Source organism: Montipora capricornis, chromosome 4, assembly GCF_036669925.1.
Source record: "Montipora capricornis isolate CH-2021 chromosome 4, ASM3666992v2, whole genome shotgun sequence".
NCBI lineage: Eukaryota > Metazoa > Cnidaria > Anthozoa > Scleractinia > Acroporidae > Montipora > Montipora capricornis.
Genome location: NC_090886.1, coordinates 2675720 through 2689380, shown reverse-complemented (window position 1 = coordinate 2689380; position 13661 = coordinate 2675720). Strand labels below are relative to the sequence as shown.

At 40.8% G+C, this 13661-nt stretch overlaps 1 protein-coding gene and 1 long non-coding RNA gene across 2 annotated transcripts in view; one reads left to right on the top strand and one right to left on the bottom strand.

The window, feature by feature from the left end:
- The window catches only part of LOC138045176 (uncharacterized), a 22738-nt gene extending 12071 nt beyond the window's left edge, over positions 1–10667 (top strand). Inside the window, exons 7-10 of the mRNA XM_068891588.1 lie at positions 1305–1580; positions 6057–6329; positions 7488–7661; positions 8534–10667. Coding sequence (XP_068747689.1) covers positions 1305–1580; positions 6057–6329; positions 7488–7661; positions 8534–8916 — 1106 coding nt within the window. The 3' untranslated portion in view covers positions 8917–10667. The remainder of the gene's footprint in view (positions 1–1304; positions 1581–6056; positions 6330–7487; positions 7662–8533) is intronic.
- LOC138045191 (uncharacterized) lies at positions 9780–13661 on the bottom strand. The gene is made up of 4 exons (XR_011131543.1): positions 13555–13661; positions 12648–12856; positions 12080–12182; positions 9780–10665 (listed from the first exon to the last, which is right to left on the bottom strand). It is a non-coding gene; the product is annotated as an uncharacterized lncRNA (long non-coding RNA).

Below are 13661 nucleotides of genomic sequence, written 5' to 3'. Positions count from 1 at the left end.
ACGGGGAGCTAAGAAAACGACTGCGTACCCGCGTATCCAGTCTCAAGATAAGCTTTCCAACCTCGTATCCAACCTTTTCAGGGGTACACTGCAGTTATGCGAAAGAAAATAACAATGCAAGCGTTTTGAAATCTACTCTTAACTTTCTTCACCTTCAGAGAAGTTGACAGCATTGTGTTTTTTTTTACCTTTTTGAAATCTCCGGAAGAGCATTTGCGACCAGCTTTTTAATGTCGGTATCACTTGATTCTACAAAACGAGTTCGTTTTTCTTCCATGTAAAATAATAAAGACTCTTGAAGATGAACTGTAGTAACTCTCATGCTACCTTTTTTCCGCTGTCTTTGTTTCTTTTCAACGGAAATGATCGCAAGTAAAATGGTGATTTTATACCACGTAATGTAAAGTAGTCAATAAAACCGCGCCAAAACTAATAGGTGGGCTATAACGTAGAATAATGCACTTGCACTTCGCTAATCAAAGCGCGGGTTATGTTGTCAACACGTTCTACCAATATACAGTCGAACCTCCCGTAAGCGACCACCCATAATGTCAAGGATATGTGGTCGCTTACGGAAGGTGGTCGCTTACCAGAGGTCAGACCACAGGGGGTCTAAATTTTTGGTAATTTACATATGGTAATTGCGGAGACCTAACCTTTTTGCCAGTGCTTATCGAAACCCATAGTAATAACTTTTCTTAGCTACAAGTATATTAAGACTGGTCCAAATTTATTCTGGGCAAAACATCTCAGGGTCAATGCTGAGAGAGACACTTCCGGTAGCGCCGACTGTGTATTTACGGCGTCCGCCCTGTTGATGTCACCAATATGTTGCAACGACACATTTTTCAATTTCCGTCCGTGAGAGATTCAGCAGATTGTGTGTCAAGTGGTCGCCTACGGGAGGTCAAAAACAAATGAAAATTTAAAAAATCATCTCTAAAAGTGGTCGCTTACGAGAGGTGGTCGCCTACGAGAGGTTCCATCTATAGTAATTTAACTTGAAAACATTTTGTATTTTGGAAAAGTTGTCACTTGTGAAAGGTGGTCGCTTACGAGAGGTGATCGCTAAGGGAGGTTCGACTGCACTTGTATTACAAGATGATATTATATAATGATGACATGAAATCATCGAAACGTTAAGTTCCCGGAGTTAAGTTACTCTTATCATTAATCTCTCTTTTAAAATGTCTAACGAATTCGACACTTATAAAGACGTAATTATGATTTTCAAGAAAGGTTCTCAGTCTTCTATCTTCATGAGAAGAAGCAGTCTAAATTTTCTTTTCTTTCCTGTTTGTGAGGTGCCCCACGATTTCCCAAGTCACCACCGGGTCAAGTGATTGGTTATTTGGGCAAAGAGACGAAGCTGCAATGTAAAGTTCTTGGTAACCCAACCCCTGAGGTGAACTGGGCCAGATCACCAGCAACACCATTACCTCATGGCCGAACTCTCTCCAGAAAAGACAGTCTTTTCATCACCGGCACCGCAATCGGTGATGATGGAATCTATATCTGTACAGCAACAAACAAATATGGGATGATTATTCACGCAACTTTTCTTAAAGTTAAACCAGTTGGTGAGTAAAAACACGGAAACGTCAGTCTTTTGAGGGCAATTGCTTGGTTTTGAAGGTTCTTAAAGTGTTTATGAAGTATTTTGTTTTAAAGATCTTGGTTGATTAAGTTTCCGTTGAAAAAGAACGAGAAATGTCGTACATAATATAGAAATGAAGTTAGCGGTTTGAAGAGTTGCATCAGGTATCTGCCGTCGACAGGCTGAAAAACTACAGCAGGGGTTTCAGTAAGCACCGACGGCCGACCAAAAACGTCGGCTACTTCGCTCAGAGAAGTCGGCTATTTTTTCCCCTAAATTGAATTAATGGAAGGATTCCTTCGAACCTAAAGTAAAATTCATTTTTGATGGACTTGAATGTACTTTTTTTAAACCTCAATTTCAAAATAATTATCAGATTTGATACTTCCATTACGTTCAGTTACGTCCGCAAACATATCAAGACGTTTTATGCAAAACAGGTTGTTATTGAGTAATCGTTGCATCAAAACTTGTTTTCCACCAAAACAGTAAATGCTTCTTTTAGTTTCATTGGTTAAGCCTTTTTGTTCGCTCAGATTAAAATGACATATTGGCCGCTAGAGTCGAGTTTCCCGTCTTAGTGTGAAATCGGGTCGAGACGGGTTTTAGATGAGAAACTCGTCCAAATTTACCCGTCCACTTATCCGTCTGAGTCGACGAGTTTCCCGACTAGACGAGAAACTCGTCAAAATGCATCACGAATTTACACTTAGACGGGTTTCCAGGTCGAGTTTTAGGAGAAAATGCGCCGATTAGACTGGAACTAGAACGAAAGCAGAGCATTTTGGGACAACAAAATGGCGCCGAAAAAAAAGGTGAAGCGTTCCAAAACGGAGAAAAACAAATCCTGGACTGACAAACAGACAAACAACTTTGCCGCTGTGTTGTCATACTTCGGAAATACTGGAAACAGCCAAGCGCGTTCTGTTTTCTGCTGGCTAGGTAACCACGCACATCTCGCACCTGTACCTCGGCATCTTAACCAGTCCTAAAAACTCGTCCTAATGTGAATTCATGTCGGTAAGTCAGATAACTTTTTCATCGCGAATTCACACTAGGACAGGAAACTCGTCAGACGGGTTACCCTTCTGACGAGTTTCCCGTCCTCTAATGTGAATACTGCTATTCTTATCGTTCGACTGAACTGATTTCTCATGTTGACCGAACAAAATTATTGCGGTTTGTTTAGACAAACCAAAATGTTTCAATTCGCGCTTGAAAAAACGCGCAAAAAAGTTTGCCGTTCACGGCAGCTTTAAATTGGTAGTAATGGTGACATGAAGTTGTCGAAACGTTATACAACGTTTAAATCGTTAATTTTCCTTTTGAAATGGTTTTCCAAATCTTTCCTCGCTGGAAATTATCAAAAAAATGCGCGTAACTGCGCACTCTGTGTCGTTGATAAGAAATCTTCCTTTAACTTTGCGCTCAAATTGTCGCCCAATACGCTGGAAATTGCATTTCAGAGCTTCCATATTTCAAAATTTTCTGGGGGAGCATTCTCCCAGATCCCCCTAGACGAAGGGGCCTGCCGGCCCCTTGGATGATGCAGTCGGCCACTAGACTTAAAACCAGCTGCCTACTTCAAATTTTATTGAAAACCCTGTACAGGCATCCATGATAACGTTAAGAGACCGCCATTCGCATGCCTTTCATCAGATCTTTTTTATTCTATCCTGGTTGGGGTGTCTTCCTTTCCTGTACATGGCCCCCTTGCAGGTTCGTCGGTAAAGTTTTAGTTTGCGTCATAGAAAGTGCGGCGTACGGGGTTTTATGCACGAGTCGTTTGTGTCAAAAACCCGAACGAGCGAGGAACGAGCGAGTGAGGGTTTTTGACACAAACAACGAGTGAATAAAACCCCGTACAAAGCACTTTCTATGTCGTGAACTGTTTATTACACATAACATGAGAATTTTCATTAAAATAGTTTTCTGAACGCGAATTAGAAACAAAAACTCACTAACAATAGAACCAAATGCAAATTTAATTTAATTCAAAAACAAAGTACGATTTGCACGAGATGCACGAGTGATTGGCATGGAAACGCCTTTACGCTATCGTTGATTGGTTATACTTCCACATGTGAAATAGCTGTACGCCATTCTGATTGGCTGAATAGGCCTTTTTCACATGTGAAAATAAAGCGTATAGATTTGTACAAATGAGTTTTATGGACTAAAAATCTCATGTTATGTGTAATATGTACGGATCGTAATATAATATAGCGCATACATTACAGAGTATCCTGAAGCGCTTTACAATATTAAAAAACTATATATAAAACCACCCCAGATGTCCCACACATGTGGTACATCCAAGTCATGCCAGAGTGCTCAAACTAGCGAGCTAGTGAGCATGCGCAATTGCTAGCGGCAATGACTCATCCTAGTAGAGTGCTCAATTTGAACATGAAAGCAAAAGCTTTGTAATGCCAAAGAGCTATATCTAACTTTTTTTATTTTATTTATTTATTTTTTTTCCGTGGTCTGTCGACCACTTATTTATTTTTCTAAAGTTTTACAATTTTTCGATGTCAGTCCTAAGGTTTACAATATTTCTAGGTCATTCCAGTGAAAATTTACAGGACAATCCGGTAAAAGCAAAGTTCGCTGTTCCAAATATTCTTAAGTCCAGTCCAATGTTCCAAAGCGGTCCAAAACAAATTCAGCATCGTGGTGCGGTAAAGGAGAGAGTTCGTCGATTAATCTTGGTGAAAACCGAAGTTCAAAACTTGATTCTAGTTCAGCAGGGGCGAATTGAAGTAGAATGAAGTGTAAACACAGGTTATCCAGGTGAAAAACTCGTAGTTTCAGCACAAACGGCGAGCGAGTCGCAGTTCAAAACACGGTAAACTGAGGGTATCCTAAAGTTGCTTGTCCAAAATCCATGCTAGGTTTACAATTGTTCCAAGATGATCCATCCATTGAGTAAAATTTTAAGCACTAAAAGTGCGGGTTGAAGGCCAAGGCCGAGATATATACGAGATTTCATGTTTATAAAGGGTTCTCCAAATTCGTGTCCGTAGTTAAGCCAAATTCAAAGTTTCATAATATCCATTGTCAAGAAAGGGCGAGAGCACTCCGGAGATACCTCGTTTGTTTTACACTCCAGAATGCTCGAATCCATGTATATATGTAAACAAAATCGTCGTCCAAATTCGTGTCCATTGTCGATCCGAAGTCAAAGTTCCATAAAAGCTAAACCAAAAGCCGATCCCGTCGAGCCGAGAAGGGAAAACTGTCCGCCGATCCGGAGTCTAGACTATAACCAAGGCACCAACCCATCACCAGGTCGAACGATTGAGAAAATAGACCGTGAACAGAAAACGAATCAAGCGAAATTTGGCCTAGAGCGCTCTCGAGAGAACAAGAGGCGGCCGAAACCGCGTTACTCTAGTCTCATAAGACCCTAGACAAAGCGTACAGGGTGCAATGTACACTTGATCTTAGCCAAAAGGCCGAGAACTGCAGACAGTACTGTTTCGGCCTTCTGGGCCTCATCGGTGCAGTGCTGTTGTCTAGGATGGAGGTTAAGCTATAAAGCCACCCCAGATGTCCCACACATGTGGTACATCCAAGTCATGCCAGAGTGCTCAAACTAGCGAGCTAGTGAGCATGCGCAATATATATATATATATATAACTAACTGCAGAATAGCACAACCTTAAAAAAAAATTTACACTTCTTTCCTCGTCAAAATCTCATGATTGTTCATAAGCAAGTCTAAAGAAGAAATCGAAATCACAATAAGAATGTCGTAGTGAAGGGAACCTCCGCTAAAACAATAAAATAACTTTAAACCACAGATCATAATGTTAACAATTTAAAATTATTCAAACTTTTTCCAATGAAAGCGTTCGTATCCGAAACAAATGAATTTCAAAAACGCTTGTTTTGGCTTTCAAATTTCCCGGACGCCGCCATCTTGAATAATTGTGACGTTACGTGTTGCCCTATTGTTCCAGAACAATCGCTCTTTGTATCAGAACAATAGGGCAACCACGACACTTTGAAAGCCAAAACAAACGTTTTCTGTGGTTTGAAGTTATTTTGTTATTTTAGTGGAGGTTCCCTTTAAACCAGCTCGAAACATAGAAACTCCATATAGAATGTAACCTTAATGAAATAAAGTGCGACTCACGGAAAAGAAATACTCGTAGCTGTTTCCGTGTACACCAGCTTATCGTGGGATGTAAATGAAGCGGGTCCATAAGAGCATGTAGAGAGGAAAAAACATTAAAACAAAGTCAACGTTAAAAATAAAGTCAAAGTTCCCTTCCATGATTGCCAATAAAATGCTGGAAATTAGGTTAGCCTGATTAGGTTAAATTTAGATTTAAAGACTTCGAACTAAGCCCTGCCCTAGGAAACCTTGACCGTACCGAATATTATGCCAAATTTTAAAGTCTTATGAGACATTCCTGACCACTAAAGCTCTTCTTTTGTTTTGTTATTTCAGAATCTCCTGTTTTTACCTCTAAACCTGCGACTTTAATCACAGTTTCCAACATCAGAGACTCGGTAAGAGTCAAATGTTCCGCCAAAGGATCGCCTCTACCGCAGATCACATGGTACAAGGATAACGTCATTATAAATTCCACCACTAATATCACCACAGACCAAGTGACCAGCGAGTATGAAATTAGTCAGTTTGCGCCCTCGGATCAGGCAACATACAAATGTGTTGTTCGCAATGAATACGGCGACACAATATCTGCAGCTGCAAGGATTGGTTAGTTATCGCGAATTTTAATCAATTCGCACCTTTTGCAACCATTTCGTCTTGCAACTTTTTAGGTTTAAGAGTGTAATGCGCTCGTGAGAAGAATGGTAAGTTGGTTGCTTAGCAGCGAGTGTCTTCCAACAGTGACCCCAAGAGTGCGACCACTACCGAGAACACCCTTTGCCCTTTATTAACCGAAAATAGAAATTCATTTTATTTTACGGGAATTCAATAACATCTCGTCAAAGACTTGAAGATCCCACAGAAGATAGCTGTGAATTGCGGACACAATTACATAACCTGGGAAGTACATATTCTCACACTATGTGCCCGTGACTCACAGGTAGTCTGTCGTAATATCCTCAGAGACTTTGACAATTCTATTTCTTCTTCGCGGCATGTTGCATTAAATTTGTGTGCGTTTAAAGTGTACATGTACTTGCCATAAATGACTATCAAAAAATGTAAACGACAGTGTTATTGATGTTATTGTTATTCCAAACACGTAATAGACTTTACAGGAAAGAAAATGACACCATAATGATGTTATTGAAGATGGATTACCATCATTGCGCCATTGAACCAACGAATGATTAAAATAACATTTATTCGTGAACATGTACTTCCTAAGATGTTATTGAATTCCCATAAAATTAAATGAATTTTTATTTTACTGATATTGAAGAGCATAAGGTTTAATTCAAGTTCTTTTTTGTGCAACCAATCAATTGCCAACCTCAAGAAGATTCGTGTGATTGGGTAGTATTCAGGGAAGAAAATTGTTAATTAATTTAATAACCTGTAATTTCCAAGATCGAATTGTTCATTCTCCTAAATAATAGGTTTCTTTGTAGGGTAGTCATGAGAATTTGTTGTTATATCAAGATCACTCCTCTCAAGCTGATAATTATCTTCTTTCTCTATACCTGTCTGACTGGCCTTTCATTGAAATTCTGAGGAGAATTTACATTCTGATCACTCCTGGAAGTCAAAGCGTTAAATTGTTTAATTTCTTGGGATGCTTGCTGCAACGCTCCCTTTCCACGCGAAAACGTCGCCGAAGCAAGAATGCAAAATAAATCCTGCCAAAATCATAGCAGGCTATAAATTTTATCCCTACAAGTTATTCAAGTTTGATTACGATCAATGTTTTATTTTTATTCTCAGTTCTACCCAACTGTGGCGATCCAGGCAAACCAAACAATGCAATTGTTATCAGCACGAATCATTGGTCAGGGGGATATGTCAGATATCTCTGTCATCCAGGATATACAATGTTTGGTCAAGCTGTTAGGAAGTGTCTTCCCAGCGGACAGTGGAGCGGAGATATGCCGCCAACATGTGAGGGTTTAAGTCTCAAAAATAACTTCTATTCTCTCAAGTAAATACCAAGAAATAAGTTGCAATATTTGAAGGAATACTTGTATGATAATCCCTCGCATTCTTCTGGAGGAGTATATATCATCCTCAAAGTATGTTAATTTGAAGGCGTTGAAGAATTAGTCCTTCCAAATCGCGGTCTGGCTTGTCAGGTCTGTCAGATAAAGAGCGTCCTAAATCGCCTTAGTTTCTTATACAGTGGTTGATGAACTTACGTGTGTTTGGTTGGTTGGGAAGAGGCGGCGTTGTTCAGTGGTTAGGGCGTTGGGTTTGCATGCCCTTGGTTCAAATCCCGTTCTAACCGCTAGTTTGGGTTATTTCCGGTTCCCGTTGTCCCGGATTCAACTCTACCAGCCAGTTGAAGTTCTTAATCATGTTTCTGTTAAATTTGAAGTGCTTTTTTCAGATTATTTAAACGTGGGTACCTGTAAACTTGCTTAATAGCTAAGTGCACTTCCACTATAGCATTTACAACTGGGATATTTGATACAAGCTAGATGAATAAAGCGGATTTCCTTGCTTCGCTGTAAATACTTCTGGTTCTGATTTCACTACACTGCATTTAAATATTTTAAACCTTTTTTTTAGCCATTAGCAAGAATATCAATGCGCCATCAAAGCCCGATTCTCAATCTGTCTCCTTACGGTACAAGTAGCATCGGCTTTCAACATCCACTGCTTTGTCTACTGGCGTATATTAAAATGTAACAGATCTCATTATGATGATTAAGGGGAAAAGCTTTCCACAGGTTTTTATTAACCATTCACTGATAAATAAATAAAATAGAGATTGAATTGCTTATACGAACCCAGCATTTGCGTTGATTTTTCAGGTACTGATAAACCAGAATGTCTTCGTCACACGACGCTTGATGATCAAACGAGACATTATGGCAGCGATTATGGCACAACCGGTAATAAGTGTGACCATCGTCTAACAGAGGGCTGGTACAGGTTTTTGTTCTTTGCATCAATGGCCACGCGTTATTCCAGTGGAAGTGCCCGCTACTGTGACACCAGTTTTCGAGGGTGGTTAACCGGAAGTCATCCATCCGTCTCAGATGGCATTGTCAATCGAAAAGTTTGTTTTGCGCGCGTATCAAATTCAAGGTGTCCCTACTCGACTTACATCAAGGTCCGAAACTGTGGGAAATTCTACGTCTACAAACTGAAACCCACACCAGCTTGTCTCCTTCGTTATTGCACCGAGTGGTGAATGGTATTGACTCTGTCAGGGACACAACCTGCACTTTTTGCGCTTTAGCCGACAAATCACTCTACCAATACATCTCTTAAGTTATTGTCACCTTTTGTGTTTCATCAAGCATTTGTACATTCTACCAGAGGGATTTTTCTTTGCATCTAGAGGTTGATTGCAAATCACGTACAGAGCGTTTCACATAACGTCACGGCAGCCATGTTGGTGTTCCAAGACAAAGCAATGGCGGCCATGATGGTGTACCAAACTAATCCTCCGGGAATTGAACTCTATTTTTATTCAAATACTATCTTTTGTTTCAGAAAGCCAGTATGGCTGCTGGTCACGTGAGTGAAAAAGCTCTGTAGAGCAATTTCGATAGAAATGAAGTGGCTAGCACCTCCATTCACTTTTCCACTTCATTTATTCTCTGAAATCGTCCCAAATACATTGTGGTTTTTTTTAGAACCTTTAGATTGAAATTTCACTTTTTTATTGGCTTTGAAACATGGGAAAAGTGGTCACACTTTGATCAACAACCGAGCAATGAAGGCGAATGAGTTCGATACCGTGTTGACGTCACAAATTAATTTTAATCGCTGTTTTCAAAGAGTTATCTCAATGCAAATTAATTTGTGACGTCAACTCGGTATACAACCCATTCCCCTTCATTGCTCGGTTATGGATCAAAGTATGACAACTTTTCCCGTCGCTCAAAGCCATTAATTTAAAAAGTGAAATTTCAATCAAAAGGGACGATTTCGGAGAATAAATAAAGCGGGAAAGTGAGTTAAGGTGATAGGCACTTTAACTATATCTTAAAAGGAATAAACACGATTTCGATGCTCTGGGGAATGGAGAAAAGGTCAGAGTGATATTTTCTGCGTGTATTTTTCTGGACACAAGTAAGGTTGATGTCGGAGAAGACAAATAGCAACGTTCATCATTCTTTAGTTCCAGTAGTTAACAAATTTCAACGTCAAAAGAAACGTTTGTCAACGGTGACTAGCAGCCACACCAGCATTGCAAGGCATACCAACAGTTGTGTGGTTGTCATGGTATTAATCGCGATCAGCGCTAACCCTGATTCGAACAACACAGTCTCGATTAGTCAATAAAGTGACGAGAAATTTCTTGATAATCATCATAAAGTGAATTAATTCTTAATAAACTGCTCCATTGCTGAAGACTTAAGACACCGCAGCTTGGCATTTTGTAATTACCGGTAAGCGATCTATGTTTCCTGCGAAGGAAACCCATACTACAACGTGTTAGACCATCAAAAGTGTATTTTACAAAGCTGTCTGTTTCTTGTATTGGACTCCATGGAACCAGTAAACTCTAACATGGAACAGAGTTTCGATTCTTGAAAAACCGCGAGATGGTTCGAAAATGGATCGATAGAACTTCGCATCGGCCAATCCAACAGGATTTAACTCGGAAGATTGCCACCCTTTGGATGCTGCGCTGCTACGGTGTGGACTCCAAGAAGCTTCCTTGGTTTAGCAAGCGACCAGAAGAAGAACCAACTTTGAGTCTCACACTTGCGCAAATCTGAATACCACCGGCTCCGGATCTGAAATTACCCCATTCCACGTGACAGGCACGTGAAAATCTTCCTTGCCAGTATCACCTGACGCGTTTTCCTCTCCAGAAAACTGGTGCTCGTTTTTCTTTACCCAAAATGCTACGGGCTGAACGACGCAGCTTCCTTCGTTCCTCGACGTGCGCGCGCTCCTCTTCGTTCCTTTGCATTTCTTTGTAACTCTGAAAAGGAAAGCATTTCATAGATATCACACAACACAGCTCTTTAAAAAAGCCAACGTCATTTAATCGATATTAGACGAAGCTTTATCAGGGGCGGATATACAATGCTGGACAAAATGTCATGGGACACTTTTAACAATGAGCGCAAACATCGCTTCAATTAAAGATTTACCTGATATTTTATAATAATTCCCCTCATTATCCCCTACCCCTCCCTCCCCCAAGCATTGGTGAAACAAACTGCCGCATTTCTGAATGTTTCCCGGATTCCAATCAACATTGAAAGGGGGGAGGGGGGCTGTATGACAGTGCGCCAAGAGTTTTGTCCAGGGTTGTTGGGGGAGGGTGCAAGGAATTAAGCGCTTCCTGAGAGCATGAATTTCACTCAGCTTGTCATCTTCCTTTCATGGTTAAAAAGAGTTGCGAAAGCCTGGTTTACATTGGATAAACTATTGTCAAAACCTCTCCTAACCTATGGCCATAGCTGTTTGCGCTCCGAAAAACTTAGCGCTATGAATAACTTGAGATGGAGAATGAGAAATTAAATCAAGACGATAATACAACGAAACCAGAAATCCATTAGAGTCCAAACGAGTCGGTCTCTCTTATTTGGCCTGGGCCAATCAGGTGACGGTATTATTTAAATTTATAAGAGTACAACTCCAACCAAATAATGGCCAATCAGATTGGAACTCATGACCGCAACGCCTCTGATTGGCCTGCAACCAAATAGCCGCGCGAACGATTGCTCGCTTGTGCGAAATGCAAAACCATCGATCGGGCAGGGAACGTAATGACGTCATTTTTCCCGCTAAAACACACACACACACATCTAGCGGTAGCCGTACTAAAAAAAGTAATACCGTTAACTGATAGGCCGTATTCCGAGGTAGATCGAGCCTCCTGAGCTATTGTCTTCCGTCGAAACTTAATGTTTCCTTGCATTCTCTTGTTGTAATTAAGTGAAGCACGATTCCCCAGGCGAGTGTCGTCTTTACTGACGTTTCAACAAGCTGAACGGAAGTCAACTTCACAGTCAAGTATCATCCAAAACGGTGGAACCTGAGCGGAGGTCATCTTCTGAGTCCCTTGGCTCAGAAGAAGACTTCCGCTCACGTTGTCGAAATGTCAGTCAATGTCACCCTAAACAGGCCTTGTACACTCACCCGGATGATTGAACTTCACTTAATAGGCTATTTCTGAGTTCATGTCTGCCCCCTCTTCAAAGCGCGTCTAAGTGCGAAGTTTTCGTGATGGTAATTAGTTACTTTTTACATATGAAAGAAAACTAATTTTCACAAGAAAAACTTCGCACTTAGACTCGCTTTGAAGAGGAGGCAGACATGAACCCGGAAATGGTCTATTCAATGATATGTCTCACGATTCTCCTGTTGATTGCGAAAATTTTCCCTACCTTTTTCACTTGGAAAGTAATTTCCTTTTCACCTGACATTGATCCTGTCGGCCTTACCATACCCGAGTTCTCTTCTAGTTTCAGTCTTTTGCCCAAAGATACCCTAATTAGGAAAACACATTGCGTGGATGTTCAATTTGTGGTACGACGCAAAGCTTCAAAGCCTCCCTCCCCTCCCTGATTATTTGAAAAACCACTATTACTTAAATCTCGTTTTTGCATAGAACAGAAATTCCGACAACAGAATGGTAATCGCGTTCAATCCGATTTTCCAGCCAATAGTGCTTGCGCCAAAATTACCGCGAACAAAGGCATACTTTGAACATTTCGATCAAGTCCAATGTTAGCCTCCCACGCAAACGTTCTTACGGGTTCATTGCGTGACGAACCCGTAAGAACGTTTGCGTGGGAGGCTAGTCCAATGTAATATACCGTTCATTCTGAAAATAAATAAATGAATCCCAAAAGGGCAGAAAAATCGGAGTTGACTTCCTGTATTCCTATGTTGGAGAGGTGCCGAGTACCAAGATGTGCCCTTAACATTAATATGGTTAAAACAGAAACTAACTTCTTTTCCTTCAAGGCTGCTGTTGATTTCGCTGATTTCACAGTTGTAAAGTTCTCTCCTGATTTAAGTTCGTAAAATTTCGGTTTGCTCAGCACTGGTCTCTCCTCGTTTTTTCTGGCTTCCTTTCGCTGTTTCTTCAGTTCCTCGCGCCATTCCCTTTCATCTTCTGAGCTGCTTGATTCCTCCTCGCTCGGACGGCCCTCGGGTTCCTGCACAAGAAATCAAACCTTCAAACGACCGACGACCACATGGCTCAGTGGAGAATGCACTCGACTTTCGTGCGCGAGGCCTCGGGTTTGAACCCCGGCCGGATCAAATAACTAGATATGGAGCAGTCCCTCTTTCATCGCTTAGTTAGTCGACCGCTGACGGTCGCGCGATATCTGGATTCGAATTTCTTGCTTGTCCTCTCCTCGCGTGCGACTAAATAAGCGGCGAAAGAGGGACTTCTCGTAGTCTATTAAATGTTCCATCAAGACCTTTAAGTCTTCTCGGTAGGCCCCTTCTCACAACATTTAGTCGTAAATAGTTCTTTAGGAGGTAAAAGAAGCACTCATTGCTCGAAAAGAGTAGGGGACGTTAGTTTCCTGTGTTGTGGGCTGGCCTTTGAGTGAAAGTGCAAAAATTACACAGGCCCACATCAGCTCTATAGCTGCTGATATAATGATACTAACCTGCCTGAGCAAATACACAAAAACAAAACAATAAACAACGGATTACTTACACTGATACATGAACCACAGAAATGAGGTGCTTGTGACGTTGGAATCAACTGATTATCATGATCGCGGTCACAGAAGCAAATGAAGCAGTTGCTAAACTGTTAACTCGTTACGCATATTCTTTTTCTACGAGTCCGTCAATTCTGATAAATATTCTGAGATAGATGAAGCAATAAGCGGCTTACCTCAATTTCATCGAATTGTTCAAGTAACCCCTCTTTTTCTTTTTTGTATCGTTTTTGTCTCTCTTTGTCTTGTTTGGACACAACTGGACGAATCAGCTTGTATTCCT